The 17,712-nt window shown below is 52.0% G+C and overlaps 7 protein-coding genes across 7 annotated transcripts; 3 read left to right on the top strand and 4 right to left on the bottom strand.

Annotated features, from left to right (window-relative positions):
* Positions 1–1,197: 1,197 nt before the first annotated feature.
* Positions 1,198–2,937, bottom strand: UCRPA7_3248 (putative stam-binding protein; the record flags this gene model as incomplete). Its single annotated transcript, XM_007915818.1, has 3 exons — positions 1,198–1,384; positions 1,452–2,740; positions 2,803–2,937. 3 exons carry the CDS (start codon positions 2,935–2,937, stop codon positions 1,198–1,200), a joined length of 1,611 nt encoding a protein of 536 aa, XP_007914009.1.
* A 5,434-nt stretch (positions 2,938–8,371) lies between these two features.
* On the top strand, positions 8,372–9,124 carry UCRPA7_3247 (hypothetical protein; the record flags this gene model as incomplete). The annotated part of the gene is made up of 2 exons (XM_007915794.1): positions 8,372–8,426; positions 8,490–9,124. The coding sequence occupies 2 exons, from the start codon at positions 8,372–8,374 to the stop codon at positions 9,122–9,124; spliced, it is 690 nt and encodes a 229-aa protein (XP_007913985.1).
* Positions 9,125–9,397: 273 nt separating this feature from the next.
* On the bottom strand, positions 9,398–9,899 carry UCRPA7_3246 (putative prefoldin subunit protein; the record flags this gene model as incomplete). The annotated part of the gene is made up of 3 exons (XM_007915803.1): positions 9,398–9,515; positions 9,583–9,778; positions 9,839–9,899. The coding sequence occupies 3 exons, from the start codon at positions 9,897–9,899 to the stop codon at positions 9,398–9,400; spliced, it is 375 nt and encodes a 124-aa protein (XP_007913994.1).
* Positions 9,900–10,788: 889 nt separating this feature from the next.
* On the top strand, positions 10,789–12,240 carry UCRPA7_3245 (putative vacuolar sorting atpase protein; the record flags this gene model as incomplete). The annotated part of the gene is made up of 3 exons (XM_007915808.1): positions 10,789–11,432; positions 11,498–11,948; positions 12,019–12,240. The coding sequence occupies 3 exons, from the start codon at positions 10,789–10,791 to the stop codon at positions 12,238–12,240; spliced, it is 1,317 nt and encodes a 438-aa protein (XP_007913999.1).
* A 589-nt stretch (positions 12,241–12,829) lies between these two features.
* UCRPA7_3244 (putative protein sik1 protein) lies at positions 12,830–14,436 on the bottom strand (the record flags this gene model as incomplete). Its single annotated transcript, XM_007915819.1, has 2 exons — positions 12,830–14,186; positions 14,267–14,436. 2 exons carry the CDS (start codon positions 14,434–14,436, stop codon positions 12,830–12,832), a joined length of 1,527 nt encoding a protein of 508 aa, XP_007914010.1.
* Positions 14,437–15,180: 744 nt separating this feature from the next.
* UCRPA7_3243 (putative glycoside hydrolase family 18 protein) lies at positions 15,181–16,380 on the top strand (the record flags this gene model as incomplete). The annotated part of the gene is made up of 1 exon (XM_007915824.1): positions 15,181–16,380. One exon carries the CDS (start codon positions 15,181–15,183, stop codon positions 16,378–16,380), a length of 1,200 nt encoding a protein of 399 aa, XP_007914015.1.
* Positions 16,381–16,637: 257 nt separating this feature from the next.
* On the bottom strand, positions 16,638–17,167 carry UCRPA7_3242 (putative ubiquitin-40s ribosomal protein s31 fusion protein; the record flags this gene model as incomplete). Its single annotated transcript, XM_007915799.1, has 2 exons — positions 16,638–16,727; positions 16,793–17,167. The coding sequence occupies 2 exons, from the start codon at positions 17,165–17,167 to the stop codon at positions 16,638–16,640; spliced, it is 465 nt and encodes a 154-aa protein (XP_007913990.1).
* Positions 17,168–17,712: the final 545 nt, after the last annotated feature.

Here is a 17,712-nt window from a genome sequence, read left to right as displayed (position 1 = left end):
GGAAGAAGGATGCCTTCAGGATTGGCAATGTCCCAGTAGGTAAGATGCTCTTGGACATGCAAATCACGGAGAAAGATGCACAGAAACTCCCGGCCGGTGGTAAGGCCGTAGAAGGCAGTAAGCATATCAGATCACATGAGCAAGGCAATCACTGATCCTGTTCCAGGCATAATCGTGATCATAGCGTATGCATTCAACATCACGAAGCTATTTCGGCATGAACTTGGACTGACCCCTTTTCAGAACGGATGCCCCTTTGCTACCGAATCAACTTCGTCGATTAGCACAGCATGCCGGAGTGGGCGTGGTACAGGTGAGTGCATGGCTACGAGCATATTTAGACGTACGTAACCTGATAACACTCTCACAGGTTGGAGGCCATGCCTCAGGTCGCAACTTCTCAGGCGAAATCTTCCTTGCATTGTCCACAGGCAATGCATCGGCAGATGAACTGGCCCAAGACTCCAACAGTCAAGCCTTCCTCCCAAAGCTCGAAACACAACAGCTGGAACAAGTGAAAAACGAAACCATCGACTCTCTACTCCATGCTGTTTCGGAGGCAACAGAGGAAGCCATCCTGAATGCGGTGTGTATGGCCGAAACCTTGGTTGGATTTAAAGACAGAAAAGTTGAGGCTTTGCCATTAGATAAAGTGCAACGTCTTCTCGACCAGCACTTGTATCAGAAAAGTACATAGTCAACAAGTAGGATCCAGGATGTGTTCATCTCTGAATGCTTAGAAGACACTGAGCAAAAGGTCTTACGAAGATGGTGCCAACATAGCTTTTATATTTTCCTTACGTAGTCGTCCATCGTGAGACGCATATCTATTATCTATTCATGACCGTGCGTTTGTTGGTTGGGGGCTGGGGTTGGGGGGTTTCATGGCCGTTTGTGCAGATCAAGTGCTGCACTCAAGGGGTTAGTTGAGGGGGAATCATTAAGGGGAGCAATCCAGGCTCAGACAAACTCCAATCGCTATGCAAACCATTTTTTGTCTGGTGTCGAAAAAGCAAAATCATCAAAATCGTCTCTCATTGACCAATGCTGTGAGCTGCCCACGACCATAATCATCCAGGTCGAAAGCTCAAGAGGCAGCGCACAGGGATCCTCCAAATTATGTGATTACAAAGTGAAATCGTCAGAAGACCGGGTAATTTTCCTCGAGTGAGGGTCATCAGGTTCTCCAAAGCAGATCTACTGCTTCAGTCGCAAGTCATAGACTTTGAGATCCAACTTGGAGGACTCGAAGACGTGACCAGCGGGCTTCTTGTTGCAATCTGTATATAGGTTGTCGATGCTGTGCTGGTGGAAAGTTTCCTGTCTCTTGCAATTGATGAGGTGAGGAAGACCGGGCGGGTCAGTGAGGCGGAAAATGCCGTAACTGGAAGGGATTTTAGTAACAAGTAACAGTTGAACTAATCGAAAGCTAGTGGGGAAAATGCACTTACGAAGGCTCATGATTCGGGGCGCACACGATGGCAATGCTCTCAGGCATCATCTGCTGATAGCCAGCCTGAGTATGGAGGTCTCGGGAGCTCATAAAGCAGGTCTGGGTGGGATGGGTGTGGATCCAGCCGAAGATCATCAAGTCCTGGGCGATAAGGTACTCAGTATACTCGTCCTCGTCCTGAGTTTCGCACGTGTCACTGGTACAGATCTGTCGTGGGATGATCAAGTGGCTGACGAACAGAGCATTATTCACATTCGTTCCGCACAAGATACCGCACATTTCGAGCCCGCGGCGAGTATTTCCATCGGCAAGGTAGAGGAAAGTGTCGCGAAGTCCTTCGGGAATGAAAATGGATCGCAGGCCCTTGCCATTCTCGAGTTTGGCAACGTGACTGAAGGTAAGACGCTCTTCCTTAGCTGGAGGCGGGCTGGCCGTGACCTTGGGTGGAACCGAAGGTAGAGTTTGAGACGAATCGTAGGCTGAAACGGCGGCGGCGCCCTGAGAGGCAAAGGGCTCTTTGGCCGGAAGAGACGGCGGCGCGATAGCTGGGGATGAAAGGGAGAACGACTCCTTGGGAGGTCGTAGAGGAGCGGGCTCGAGCTTTCGCAGGGTAGATGGCTGGGATTCGTATCGGTAAGGAGTGGACTTGGAGATGCTAGGGTAGTTGTAAGAGACAGATGAGGATGTAGGAATGGAGTCGGCACGCGACATGTTGGTTCCAATGGTTCTGCGAAGGTGGGCTTGCTCGATGGCATTGACATCCTCAGCTAGCTCAAGCTGACGTCGAGCAGCATCCATCTGCGATCTGAGGTCGTCATCCTGGCCCATGTAAGGCTTGGTGACAGCAGTAACATCAAAGCTGTCCCATAGCCCAGCTCCACGTCTGGCCTGCTCATCTTCTTCGCTGATACCGGCCTGGCGAGTTGCTTTGCGTGCCGCATCTCTGCGATGGAACTCCTGCTGTGCAAGATCGACAGCGAGGTCTTGGTTCTGGCCAACGTCAAGTATCCTAGATTGGCGCTGGGCTTCAGCTTGCAGGCGCTTGACGGCATCCTCACTAGCACTCAGTTTCTTCCACTCGTTGTATGAAGCTGTGATTGTGGGCTTCAGCTCCTCAAGCTCATCCAGCACTCTGTTAAAGCGTTGAATGAGTGGCTTGAGGGCAGCTTTGCCTTCGGAGGTCTTGGCTTCGGGGTGTCGTGGCAGGTAATCCCAAAGAAGGTCGCTGTGTCGCATAAACAGCATGTAGGCCTGCTCGGGGTTGCCATTGCGCTTCTCGTTGATGGCCTAGTGCAGATAGTGTTAGCAAGGGGAGACGCGACATCATCTCACGTCCAAGTCACACTCACCTCCGTGAACAGAGTTCTAGCCGCCTGGGTCCAGAACTTGAATGGGATATTCTTGTTGAAGTTGAACTCTGCTGCCTCATCCGAGAGCTCCTTCACACTCCTAGGGCGGGCTGGCTTCCCCGACAGGCCCACCATCGTGAAGGTTGAGTGATAGCGGGCTTCTTGTATTATGCTGGGGCAGAAAGAGACAGGATGGAAGTCGCAGAAGGGAAGAAGGAACAGAGAGCAAGACCACAAAGGGTAGAATGCTGTAGAAAATCAAAGACGAACTTGGCCAAACTCCAGAGAAGTAGGCTGCCGCTATGTGATCTTGCGCATGATACAGCAGCAGGATGCAGCTGAGAAGAGAAGTCACAGTATGATAGGGAGTCAAAGGGAAGTGTATAGAGACATCTTTCTTTGTTGTGCGAAAGGAGGGGATCGACGACGAAGGGCGAAAGGCGATATGAGGGAAGGTGAGGGTGTCGGAAGGTAACGTGAAGATGGACGTTTGCGGGGGATAGTTCGGAGTTGAAGCCTGTCCCTGATCATGGACCTTGACGGCTTACTGCCCCGCGGTCACTAGCGCTTTGGTAGACGCGTCAAAAACTTGGTGGGGTAGCAGTCATCACGGGGTCGTGCACGTGGTGATTAGAACACCATGGCTTATTATCGCTTATCTCTACTTCAGCAACCTCAATGACAACATCAACAATGAAGCACAGGTCTTATTGCATGTTTAGGAAGAACAGAACATGATGTTCTTTGAGAGTTTTCCTTGAGTATCCAGTTCTGTGAGACTTGATACAATGCTCATTGATAACCCTAGAGATCAACTAGCCTTCTCATCTTGTCATTGTAAAGCAAATTTGAAATTATGTACACCTTAATCGAGATCGTCCTCCTAGTTGAAAGGTGGATTGCCGTCTTTCAATTATCATGTAAGCAGCACTGTTCTCAGTCATTCAAGTAGCGCAATCATGGTTACGTATGAAAAGGGACATGCTCGGGGTTTCACGTAGCACTTACAATTGGTCAGCGTATTCAGCCACCAGCCTTGCTGCGGTTTCAGCTCTGTAATGGTTGTCCAATGTGTTTGTGCAGTTCTAACCAATGAAATCTTCGTAATTATTTCGCCAATAGTGACCTCCTTTGGAGGCCTGTCCCAAGCCTGATTCTCTTGTGTTCCTTACTGCTCAGGCTTCATGCGACGATGCCGCAACGCTGCCTCCTCGAATCCTTAGGCCGTTGACCCTACAATAACAGGCAGATACCTAGGTATAGCGTATCATCATGGATGGATTATCTGTGGCTGGAACTGCTATCGGCGTCATCTCACTGGGGATTCAAGTGACTCAATCACTTGTCGACTTCTACTCTGCCTACAAAAATCAGAAGAATGAGGTCTCTCACACCATCAATAGGTTGACGCATCTCCTCAGCTCACTCGAGATCTTGAAAGATCAGCTAGGAACTAGAAGGTTCCTCGCCGAGGAGCAAGCCCTACTGCAGAATATACAGAATTCAATTCAAGACTGCGATGAATATATCCATGAGCTGCAGGATCAGTGCGACAAACTCAAGGACAGTTCTTCCGACAGTATTCGAGCCGCGGCCCGTACTGCTGCGCGCAGGTTGGCATACCCTTTCCGACAAAGCACGTTACAGACACTGGAAGAGACCATTGATGAGATGGTATCACATCTGTCGCTAGCTCTTCAAATCCTACAACAGAAAGATATAAGTAATGTTCACGATGATATTCAGAGCGCCCAGGTCTTGCTCGATTGTATCAGGATCAGCCAAATCTCATCGGAGATTCGTCAATGGCTCAAGCCACCTGATGCTTCCTCGAATTATTATGAGTCTATCAAGAAAAGATATCAGGCCACTGGACTCTGGTTCGTTCAAGGACCTTCATTTGCCACCTGGCTTACAAAGCCCGACTCCCTTCTATGGCTTCATGGCTTTGCAGGATGTGGAAAGTCAGTGTTGTGTTCGACAGTTATTCAGCACACTTCTTGGCTGCAAAGGCTGCACAAGCGCAATGCCGTCGCGTTTTTCTTCTTCACATTCAATGACAGCGCCAAGCAAGACACTTCTGCAATGCTCCGCGCCCTGGTCTTCCAGCTTTCGTGCCAGCTTGGCGATAATCATGTGCTTCTTGCGCGTTTTTACAACGACAATCGTGACACATTACCATCGAACCAAGCACTGATTGGCTGTCTACAGCAGCTATTACAGGAGTTTGACAACACATACATTATCCTGGATGCACTTGATGAAAGCATCCGAGGTGGATGCCGTGGTGAAATGTTGCAGACCCTCGCTGACCTGCGAGCGAAGTCAACACCCGGTCTCCATGTATTAGCCACGAGCCGCGATGAACCTGACATTCGTGATGCACTTATTCATGATGTCGGTGTATTGCCAGACGAAATAGTGTCTCTCAAGAACAATTTGATCGATAGCGATATTGCTGCCTTCGTATCTGGCACGTTGAAAAGCAATCGGCAACTGAGAAAATGGGAGAAGTATCATCAGGAAATCGAAACCGCGCTTACAGAGCGTGCCATGGGCGTGTACGTTGAACATTTCTTTGGGACACTTTGAAGGGGTGCTAAACAGAACGGAACAGATTTCGATGGGTCGAATGCCAGTTCACTGCACTGGAGTCCTGCGCTAGAAGCAAACGTCATCTTGATGCATTGCTAGCATCCTTGCCGCAGTCCCTGGACAAGACATATGAGCGGATGTTGTTGAGCATCAGCAACGAGTCCAAAGAGGATGCAAGGCGTATATTGACAATGCTGTGCTGTGCCAAGACCCCGTTGACCGTATTAGAAGTCATCGAGGGCCTTGCAGTAGAGCTTGGCGAAGATCCGCGGTTCAACCCTGATGGTAGGCTGGATGACGAGGAAGATATTCACCGTATTTGTCCCGGTCTCGTTGAAATCGATCATTATATTTATAACAGAAAGTCTACTGTGCGCATCGCCCACTTTTCAGTCCAGGAATATCTGGAATCGGACCGTATATGTCAGAGCGCGGCCGCTGCCTTTGCTGTCAGGATTCCCGAAGCCCATGCTGAGATGGCTTGCATTTGCCTGACTTATATGCGAGAACTGCATCCGACGTCTGACGTAGCACACTACCCGCTCGCAAAGTATGCCGCAAAACGCTGGTTTCGCCATTATCATGACGGTGATCCCCGAGTTCACGGAATTGAGCGCGAAGTCGTTCGTCTTTTCCGGAACAAGAGCGGCGAACTAGACATTTGGCGAAGGATTTGGGATGCTAGAATACTTCGTCCTCTGACACTGTATGCCGCTGACAGCGAACCCGTGCCATTAGCGGCACCTATCTTTTACGCCTCCCTCCTCGGACTTGACTCGATCATCTTGGAGCTGCTGTCTATAGAAGAAACTCCCGATGTGGTCGAACTGACTGATTGGTTTGAAATGGCCTTGGAAGCTGCATCTGGACTTGGCCATGAAAAAGCAGTCAGAATCTTGCTCGAGAAGGTCATCAATGTGGGAAATGCATTGCAGGCAGCATTACGCGCTGGTCACGACAACATTGCGCGCTTACTATGCAGAAATGGGAGAGATTTTGACGGGCCAAGGGGTATGCTAGTAGAAAATCTGATAGAAGCGTTGCATTGTGGCGACGAAACGGTAGTCAGGTTCTTGATAAAGAAAAGTAAAGAGGTCAATCGACAGGTCGAAATGGATAAAATTGCATTGGACGTTGCTACACGCCGTGGAGACGAAACCATACTTCAGATGTTACTTGAAGATGAGATACACCTTCGACTAGAATCCTGTTCTTGGCAAGCTGCCCTAGAGGAAGCCGCTCTTGCAGGTCGAGATCGAATTATGAGAATGCTTCTAGAAAAGCAGCCGGAGATTGAAGAACCCTGCACGCTCGATGGTGCTCTACATGCGGCAGCCCTAGGAGGCCACGGGACAACAATACAACTTCTACTAGAAAGGGGTGCAAATATTGATGTGCAAGGTGGATATTTTGGGGCCGCAATCCATATAGCATCGGGCAAAGGCCACGAAAAAGTAGTCAAGCTACTTATCAACAGGGGGGTTGATGTCAATGTTACTGGGTCACATGGACGTACGGCTTTATCATGGGCAGCTGCTCGAGGTCACATATCTATCGTCAAGCTGTTACTAGCAAATACTTTGATACGACCAAACCAACAGGATAGGTTTGGTCGCCCGGCTATGTTTTACGCAGCCCGGACAGGACAACGCCAAGTACTTGAAATGCTTCTTGCAGCACAAGATACGGACATTAATCACCGAGACTGTTATGGCTCAACGCCGCTGTCGGTGGCCGTTCGGGGCAAGCATAATGAGCTGGCAGACTTTCTTCTTTCTCTTCCTAATATTGACATTGGTGTGGAAGACAACTTCGGTCGCACCCCCTTCTGGTGGGCCATCAACATGGAGAATACCCAAATCGCGAATCGTCTCACTCAGCTCAGCTTGGCAGCCAATATCCCTACTGACTCTCGCAAGTCTTCGCTGCTCGTTAAGCACCCTGCATTAATCACTCGGCAGGAGTCATGGTGCGATATATGTATGATCTATACTAGGAGCGCACTTCGTTACAGATGCAGATTCTGTGACGATGGTGCTTTCTGCATTTGCTCTGACTGTTTCCAGGTGGGTGGTCATTGCCTGGACAATTGTCATATTCTGTACATCGTGGAAGCAAAATGATATAATCTACGAGAGTATAATCTGCAAATGATGTTTCTGATTTATCTGGATATCTGCGAACGTGAAGGGTCAAGGCAGTTGGCAGTTATTGGATGATTGTGATCAAAAGACGATGTACCTAGCATTGATTACCTTTGGAGTAATTGTCGTGATGGGAATCGTCAGTGCAATCAGTCCAAGAACAAACCCCTTGAGTGTTTCTCTATATGCTTCGTTTCATCAGTAAAGAGTCCCTGCCTGGTCGACTTCATTGAATTGGCGAGGTTACCAGATGACGGTGGTCTACCGCTCGGGATTTCTCGGGATGGGCACAAAGACCGGGCCAGACCGCTCGTTACAGGGGCGACGCTCACTCACTTATTAACAGTTGACAACTTATGGACATGATTTCTGGTCTCATGTTCCTGAGGCTGAGCGGCATCTCTGACGTGCATATCAGGTGGTTTGGCCCTGGAGATCATTTCTTTACAATTTGCTTGCCCCCATTGCCCCCCACGGCAGGCTTTTGTGCCTGAGGGTTCAGCGGCAGAGGTGCGAGTGCATCCCGCCGTGAGGCCCCATTGCCACCCTCGCGTGGTGCCATCTCGACTTCAAGGAACATGCGATTTCGACGCAATCCCGTCAACCCCGTTTCTTTCTTTCTTCTTCGTGTCGAAATGCTATTGGTTTACAGAAGCCTGGAAACTTGTGAGGCTGCAAGGCTCCTGAAGTATTTCAAGGTAATAAAAGTCTCATGCCCTCTTCAATCTCATCGTCGTGTGTTCTAAGCACGATTATTTCATACTGTTCTGCGCACACCAACGCATCAAACTCGATAGCTGAGATTTACATGACTATATAATCTATTCAACATGGCCGGTACTCCTACATCACAGCAAGATCCCTCTCTAGACTCAAAATGTCGAGGTAAGCTCTTAGACTCGAGATCACGATTACAAAGATCAACCCTCCCTAACATCTTATTCTCAGAGACAATTGATCGTACATTCCCATTCTTCGTCATCCACAATAACCACGTCACCATCCTGCCCAACACGACCCTCTTCTCCATCACCAGCCAGGTCTTCACCACCGCCATCGCCGTCTTCGCCCTCCCCGCCGAGAGCCAGGCCGTGCTGGCCACAGAGCCCAGCCTCAAGAAGCTGCTGGCCGCCATCTTCGACGCCGAGCACCGCGCTTTCGTGCTCGAGGACTCGGACCGCATCCTCGCCGTGCTGGACGAGGACGCCAAGGCGTGCATCCTGGCGCAGGCCATCGCGGGCATCGTCTTTGTGCTGCGGCGGCTGGTGGGCCTTCACGGTGGGGAGCTGACCACGGCGGCGTTTGAGAGGCAGCTGCGTCTGTTTGCGGGCAGTGAGCAGCGCAGGACGATTCTGGATCGCGTGGAGAGGAGCCACCTCTGGGGCAACTGCTTTGCTAAGCCGGAGATCCTGAACATGATCATGGATGCGATCAATGTCGATATGGAGCAAGATTCGGGCCGGTCATCGCCGGTGTTGAAGCTGGAGGATGATCTTCTTGACCCCGTTGCGTGGGTCAATGAGCACCACCCGACGAGAAACCTGGGCGTTCCGGAGGGTCTTACGATCATGGCGTTGAACTAGGGCGGGCATCTCACGATGTTGATGGAGGCAAATTCACGCAATGGCTGCGGTGCATGTGCCTGGCATATGCGCCCGTTGGCGAGAGTGCATACTGAGCTATACCGGACAGGACTGAACGAAGACAGTCATCATGTCTCTTGATAAGCGCGGCGTATTGGTTGCCTGGGTATATATGGACACACATAGTCTAAGTTTTAGTATATGAGACAACGAATCATCAAATCAGTCCCCTCTGCTTCTTGACTTCTCTCCTTCCCATAGTGACACCTTCTCTCACGCCTGAACAGCAGCGGGCTGTGCTGCCTGAGCAGTGGTCTGGACCTGGATGATCTCGGTCTTTTTCTTCTCGATCTTGTCCTGCGTCTCCTTGATCTGCTGCTCTAACCTTGAGCTATACATGGGATAACATATCAGCTTTATGTCTTTAAATGTGATTAAAAGCGGCGCAGTTAACTCACATCTCCTTGGTGATGAAGTCCAGCCGACCGTTGACAGTGCCCTCCGCCTCGAACTTGTCCTGCTTGAGAAGCACCGGGCCGACGAGCTTGTAGATGGTCTCATCGTCCTTGAGCTTCTCAAACTCGCTCTGTACGCCGAGGTTCTCTTGCTTCTGCGCCTCGAGCTTCTGCCGTGAGGTTACGATCTCTTGGAGCTCTGATATTCGAGATTAGCGATAACTATTTGGGGGTCAGAACAACGGCTGGAGATGCAGACCTGTCTGGAGTTTCGTGTAGTCCTCGGAGAGGGCCTGGAGCTTCGCCTGAACCTCCGCCATTGTGTGCGTGCGTGTGTTACAAGATCTCAAGAGCTATGGGGCCACACGTGAGCTTGTTCACTCAGACTCAGGAGTTTACTGGTGAGAAAAGCGTCGGGATGAAGCTCGGACAGCGTCGTGAGGCTTGGTTCTTCTCGAAGCTTCAAGATAGTATAAGTTTAAGAGTAGGTAATCGCCGGGATCGCCTGGCCTAGATTTCTGAGCCGAGCTGAGGCTAGCCTTTAGATTTGATATGCTTGGTGATACTGTAGTTCTGCCTCAATCTCAATGGTGGGATGAAAGTTGTGCCTGGCAGAAAATGGAGGCGGATCTGTTAGTGCAGATACCGATATAGCCCAAGACTTTCAGGGGGACCATCGCGGCTTAACCCGCTGTGATGAGCCAAGCGAGCGCTATAAGCGGAGTCCTAAGCCGGAGCTCTCAGGTCGCACCCTAACAGCCCAGGGGCGACGGGCGGAAATGGGTAGGCTCTGGCGTCACTTCGCTGCTGGTTACCCCGCCATCCGTCCACACAGACACAGACGCAGACACCGGACATCGCTGCGTAGCTCCCGCCAAAGCCAAGGCCAGGCCACTCACCCACAGCAAAAGCAGGCAAAAGCATCACGACCGACCTCGCACTCTTCTACCTGCAGCAGGCCACACGAGAGCCCGGACAGCGAGTTGCTCTGGTGTTGATAGCAAGCAGACATCGTGTGATTTACTCTCGACGACAACCCTCTAGCCCTCGAAGCCACACTGTCTGGGCGCTATCTTTCTCCTCTCGTGGTGCATCGGTGCATCGGTCCATCATCGTCATCGTCATCGTCCTTGGAGACAGATAGACAGCACGCCCCCCGACAACACTCCTATACTCACACAAGAAAGGCCCCGATCCCCACCGCCCACAATGTCCAACACCGACTTCCTCGGCCGGGCCATCGACCAGGTGCGCAAGGCCATCGAGGCCGACAACTCGGCGCAGTACGACAAGGCCTACCAGATGTACTACCAGTCGCTCGAGCTGTTCATGCTCGCCCTCAAGTGGGAGAAGAACCCCAAGTCGAAAGAGATGATCCGCCAGAAGACCGCCGAGTACATGGACCGCGCCGAGAAGCTCAAGTCCCACCTGTCCGACGCCGACGCCAAGCGCAAGAAGCCCGGCATGGTGGGCGCCAACGGCTCGTCCACGGGCGGCACGGGCAAGGGCAAGGAGAACGGCGAGGACGGCGACGCGGCGGTGGACGAGGACAGTAAGAAGCTCAGGTCTGCGCTGGCGGGCGCGATCTTGCAGGACAGGCCCAACGTCAAGTGGGAGGACGTGGCGGGTCTCGAGGGCGCGAAGGAGGCCCTCAAGGAGGCCGTGCTACTACCCATCAAGTTCCCCCAGATGTTCCAGGGAAACAGGAAGCCGTGGAAGGGTATTCTGCTGTATGGTCCTCCAGGAACGGGAAAGAGTTATCTGGCAAAGGCACTGGCGACGGAGGCAAAGAGCACCTTCTTCAGCGTCAGCAGTTCCGACCTGGTCAGCAAATGGATGGGTGAATCAGAAAGGTGTGTTTAGCATGTTCTGCACAGGTGCTACTCGGAACACTGAGACTAACGATGCCTCCTCACAGATTGGTCAAGCAGCTCTTCAACATGGCCCGCGAGAATAAGCCTTCGATCATCTTCATCGACGAAGTCGACGCGCTATGCGGTCCCCGAGGCGAAGGCGAGTCCGAGGCCTCGCGGCGTATAAAGACCGAAATGCTGGTGCAAATGGACGGTGTAGGCAAGGACTCGACAGGCGTGCTGGTGCTCGGCGCGACAAACATCCCCTGGCAGCTCGATGCTGCCATCCGACGACGTTTCCAGCGACGTGTGCACATCAGCTTGCCCGACATCTCTGCCAGGACGACCATGTTCAAGATTGCTATTGGCGACACAAAAACTTCGCTCAAGAGCGAGGACTACAGAGAGCTGGCTAAACTGACAGAGGGCTACTCGGGGAGTGATATCGCCGTTGCGGTGCAGGACGCGCTGATGCAGCCGGTGCGCAAGATCCAGCAGGCGACACATTTCAAGCCGGTAAGCAAGCCTGACAGCAACCTCCATCCCATTCTCCTCCCATTGCGATGTACTAAAACTCCCCTCTCAGGTGACGGTCGATGGCCAGAAGAGAGTCACCCCTTGCTCCCCCGGCGAGCCTGACGCAATGGAGATGACCTGGGAAGAAGTTGACACCGATGAACTCCTCGAGCCCATTGTCGACTTCAAGGACTTTGTCAAGTCGGTCAAGTCCAGTAGGCCCACTGTCTCCCAGGAGGATCTCAAGAGGAATTCCGAGTGGACGCACGAGTTCGGATCCGAGGGTTCATAGTGAGGCTGTCCGCCTGCGAGTAGATGCAAGAGATAGTGTCTCGGATGAGAGGTCACGTATGGGCGTCAAGAATAGCAACAAGCGAGAGCGTACTACTGCTGCCGATCATGGAATTTCACTGGTGATAGGTCAGAAAGGGGGGAATATTTGCGTTATCTGTCTCCAGGAGGAGGGAGGAGCATGGCGTTTCGAAGAAAATACGCGAGTTGAGTTCATGTGGCATTTATTTTGGTTGATTCAAGCCTCCTGCATTCGGAACTGTTCATAGCCTTTGTAAATGGTTAATGAAAGAAATACGACACGAAAAAACCTGGGCATCCCATGTCCATTGTGACACGGAGAGATGGTCACAACAGCTCGAGAACAGTAGAGCACAGGTATCCTTTTATTCCATCTTGAGATGCTAACTATGCGATGGGTATGATGATACACAATCAACCAACCATACACAAAGATGTCAAAGTCCAAACTCCGATGCCAGATTTGATTTCCGAAAACCACCAACTCCGAGACACATAGACCAAGCTAAACACTTTCCAGCCAAGGGGGCATTACCGTAGATAACGAAGAAAGATGAGGAGTAGGAAGCTTAGGCACCGATGGAATGCTTCTTCTTCTTCTTGGTCTTCTCGCCATCCACGCCCTTCTTGTCCTTTTTGCTCTTCTTCTCGGACACGTCGACGTCCATAACGTCGGACTTCCGCTTCTTCTCCTTCTTGGACTTCTTCGTCTCGGACTCGACTGGTGCATCGTGGACATCAATCATCTCGGTGTCAATGGCTATGTCGCCTCCGTCGCCAAGGATGGCGTCCATGGCGGACCTCATAGCATCCTCGTTCTTCTGGGGCTTCTTGCCGGAAGCGTAGAACTCAAGGCGGTCCTCTAACTGTTGGCGAAGGGCCTCGCCGAAGTGTGATGACGGGTTCTCGGAGAAGTTGTCGATACGGGAAGCGATACTGCACTTGTTGGCAAGGTATCTGCTGATACGGCCCTTGGTGCGGGCGGGGGCTCGGCCGATGAACGAGGAGGAGTAGATCAGACCGTACTTGGGAGTCGCGCCCTTGGTCTTGAGAGCGCGGAACAGCGCCTTCTCGGCACCGAGAATCTGGAGAGTGGAGGCAGGGTATTTGGCGAGGTTGGTGAGGGATCCGGCGTGAGAGATGAGGCGGGCGGCGACGGGGGTGCCGAGAATGACCTGCAGGTTGGGGGCAACATCCTTCATCTTCTTGTCTAGTGACTCAGATAATTGTCTGCGGTAGGCAGCCATCTTGGTGACGGAAGTTGCAAAGGACTTGACCATGGCCAGGTCGGTGTCGGTAATATCCTGCCCCATAGAAACCTTTGCAGCGTTGATGATGTCCTGCGCTTTGTCTCCATCGTCTCCAACAACAGTAGCAATGTCATGTAGCTTGTCATCGGTGAGCTCCTTCTTGTTGCCGATGGCAAGCACCAGCTTGGCATAGGTGACGTTGTCGGATGCGATTCGAATGAGTTCGGGGAAGTGCCAGCCGTACCACTCCCTCACACGCATGCAGCCAGCATTGATACCCTTGTCAAGAGCATCCAGAGTCGCAATCGCCTGGATGATGTGATTGTCATTCTTGTGTACGCTGAACTTGACCTTGGCACGGGAGTAGGCGTGGCCCATACCGAGCTGGGCGCGGGAGATGTCGCCCTCCTGGAGGCCCTTCAAAAGCTTCTCAGCGTGCAGGCGGATGCCTCGCAGCAGCTCAGCGACCACGTCGGAAGTCTCGCTCGTCTCGCACTCCACACCCTTAAATTCGGAGCTGATCTCTCCAGCCAACTTCTTGTCCTGGACACCGAGGACAACCTTGCTCTTGGATCCACTGGTCTGGGGAAGGTTGAGTTCGAGGACAGACTTCAGGTAGTCGGACATAATTCCCTCGGACAGCATGTTGATATTTTCGAGGGTCTCGGCCGCATTGCTAGTTCATAATTAGAATAATTATCTCTTGCTAATTGCTTGAGCCTCAAATAAGAGGCCATAGTCTCCATAAGTACACACCGGTAGGGAGTGAAGTTGACAAGCTTCACATATTTGGTGAAGGTGCTCAGGTTCTTGAGCGAATCCTGAACTTCCTTGTTGCGCAGCCCCACGATGTCCGCCTGGTTGACGACTTCAAAGACGGCATAACCAGCGGCAGACTCAAAGAGAAGGTAATTGATGTTTGCCATCTTTGCAATCCCGATGTGGCAGCTGCTGAAGGCGCTGAACCACCTGTTTTGACTGTTGTTTGTTCGATCGGTCTGCTGCAGGCGACGGATTTGCACTGGGAGCTACCTCTCGATATTTTTTTTCTGCGTTGAGAATTTTTGGCAGAGCTTCTAGACGCACGGGCCAAGTGGGGATGGGCCATCACGTGGGACAACCAATAATGAGTCGAATTGATGCACTTAAGTGCCAGGCTAGTCAGCAGTCTTCACCAGGTGGTGCTGACTGACTGCCAGCTGGTCACTTTGACCTCTATTAATGGCAAGGAGCTTGGCTGGTGAGGCTTGTGAATGACGACGCTGCATCGCCACGACTGCAGCACACAGCCACAGCATTGGCCCTGAGAAGCAGGGAGCTCTTTCAATGCTGTCTCGAACAGGCTGTTTTCATTGGCGATGACCTCACAGCTGTCTTTATTATGTGACATGTTCCACTCACTCTGAAGGCAGTATAAACAATTCTCTCTTTCTTACTCTGCATTTTCCTGTGAATCGATCTCTCTGTTGACAGTTTTCTTCGACCTCAGCCCCTCCAGACTTACAACAACTCCTCCACCTTAGAGCTCCGCCTCATTCTGTATGCCAAGTGCTAGGTCCAGATTAGCTGGCTTTGTTTCTATCTTTGTACTTATTACTGCTCTCCTGCTGAGCAACTTCTCTCCTATCCAACAATTCGCATCCCTCTTGAAGTCATTATCCATCAGCAATATGGGCGGCGGACCGGAAGGTTACCGCACGGTAGCATATTACGTGAACTGGGCTATCTACGCCCGCAAGCACCGGCCCCAGGATTTGCCGGCTGAGAAGTTGACCCATGTTCTCTATGCCTTTGCCAACGTCCGCTCAGACACCGGCGAGGTCCATCTCACCGACACATGGGCCGACACGGACATCCACTGGGAAGGTGACAGCTGGAACGATGCTGGCACCAACCTGTATGGCTGCTTGAAGCAGCTGAACCTCCTGAAGAAGCGAAACCGCAATCTGAAGGTTCTCTTGTCAATTGGCGGATGGACATACTCGGCCAATTTCCGAGGGCCAGCTTCCACGCCAGCTGGCCGAGACACTTTTGCCAAGTCAGCAGTCGCATTGCTCAAGAACCTCGGCTTCGACGGATTGGACATCGACTGGGAATATCCCCAGAATGCCTCCGAGGCTGCCGACTTCGTGGCTCTGCTCCAAGCATGCCGCTCAGAAATGGACGCCTACGCCGCCACTCTGCCGAGCAGACCCCATTTCGAGCTGACAGTAGCCTGTCCGGCCGGCCCGCAAAACTACGAGAAGCTCAACCTCCCTGCCATGGACAGGCTGCTTGACTTCTGGAACCTGATGGCCTACGACTACGCAGGCTCGTGGGACGCTGTAGCAGGCCACCAGGCCAACCTGTACAGCTGCCACAGCAACAAGGCGTGCACGCCGTTCAGCACGGATCACGCCATCAGGTACTACACCAGTCACGGCGTGGCGCCAAACAAGATCGTCGTGGGCATGCCACTGTACGGACGGGCCTTCGAGAACACCGACGGTCTCGGCAAGCCGTACAGTGGCACCGGCGACGGCACCTGGGAGCGCGGCGTGTACGACTACAAGAAGCTGCCGCTACCGGGCTCGCAAGAGCATCATGACCATGAGGCGGGCGCGAGTTTCTGCTATGAGCCTGGCAAGAAGACCTTGGTGAGCTACGACACGGTTGATATGGCGAGGAAGAAGGCGGATTATGTGAGGCATCAGGGATTAGGAGGAGCAATGTGGTGGGAGAGCAGCGCTGACAAGGACGGCCCTGAAAGTCTGATTGGAAATGTTGTCGATGCGCTTGGATGTCAGAAGGCACTCAGATGGGAAGAGAACTGCTTGGAATACCCAGAGACGAAGTATGACAACCTGAAGAAGGGTTTCCCTGACCAGTAGAGCCTATATAGCATGATTAGGAGGCTATGAGGGTTTAGTATTACGACAGTCACGACAGCATCAGAATGAAATCCAAATTTGAAGCCAAGGATTTTCTTGTATTCCTTGCCGGTCAGAGCCAGTGAGATGATGATTCTATGATACATCAACGCCAGTGATGCGGTATCATGATAGCCACCAGATCCCAAATTCCAGATCGTCATCCCTTATCCATTACTCCTGATTACCATCCGTTCCCCTCGTGCTCGTGGCTTGATTTAATCCTTCTTGTCGAACACGTAGGTCAGGTGGCAGCGACCGCAGTACTGGCGATCCTGCATGGCAGCCATAAAGACACCGGCACCGCACTAGTGAGAAAATCTTGTCAGTATTTTTGTCCTCGAGAATCACACCCAAATAGGCCAGAACTCACAGTCTCGTTGGGGCACTCGCGGCGAAGGCGCTCGATCTTGCCATCAGAGTCGACCTTGTAGTACTTGAGGACGGCCAGCTTGGTCTTCTTCCTCTTGTGCTTGATCTTCTTGGGGGTAGTGTAGACCTTCTTCTTTCTCTTCTTGGCGCCACCACGCAGGCGCAGCACCAGGTGCAGGGTGGACTCCTTCTGGATGTTGTAGTCGGAGAGGGTGCGGCCATCCTCGAGCTGCTTGCCGGCAAAGATCAGACGCTGCTGGTCGGGCGGGATGCCCTCCTTGTCCTGGATCTTGGACTTGACATTGTCGATGGTGTCGGAAGACTCCACCTCAAGGGTGATCGTCTTACCCGTGAGGGTCTTGACGAAGATCTGCATGGTTGCCTGCTGTAGTTGTGAGTATGATTAGATTCTAGGGGAGGGGAGATAGCAAAGGATAGCGGAGGGCGTGATATAGGCAGTGGTGTTGTGGTGGGACATTGGGAAAATGACAAATGCTGCGAGATGGAATCACGAAGGCGGTTCTCGATGGTCGCCAGCAACCAACGAGAAGAACGCAATCGCAATCGAGGGTATCATGTCGTGATGAAGGGCATTGCAACGCAGAGTCCAAAAAGCAAGTCGGAACGTACCTCGACAAATGATTTGCCTTCCTAAGTAACCAAACCGACCTTCTTTGGACGTGTGATGAGGGAAAGGGAAGAGAGGAAGTTCGAGATTGAGGCTCGAGGAGGTTTAGAGCTTTTTTTCGCCTGCAGCTGGCGCAGTGTGGTGGGCGGTGGGCGGGCAAAAAGTTTCAGCCAATGACCAGCGGCGGGGCGTGTCACGTGTGTTCCACTCAACACCTTCCACAATTAGGGCTTTTTTTCCTAGGTGTGTGGGCGGATAATTGTTAGTGCACCTGCTTGTGTGGGCACTGATCG

Source organism: Phaeoacremonium minimum, assembly GCF_000392275.1.
Source record: "Phaeoacremonium minimum UCRPA7 unplaced genomic scaffold PA7_03_scaffold_265, whole genome shotgun sequence".
NCBI lineage: Eukaryota > Fungi > Ascomycota > Sordariomycetes > Togniniales > Togniniaceae > Phaeoacremonium > Phaeoacremonium minimum.
This window is presented reverse-complemented; position numbering and strand designations above follow the sequence as displayed.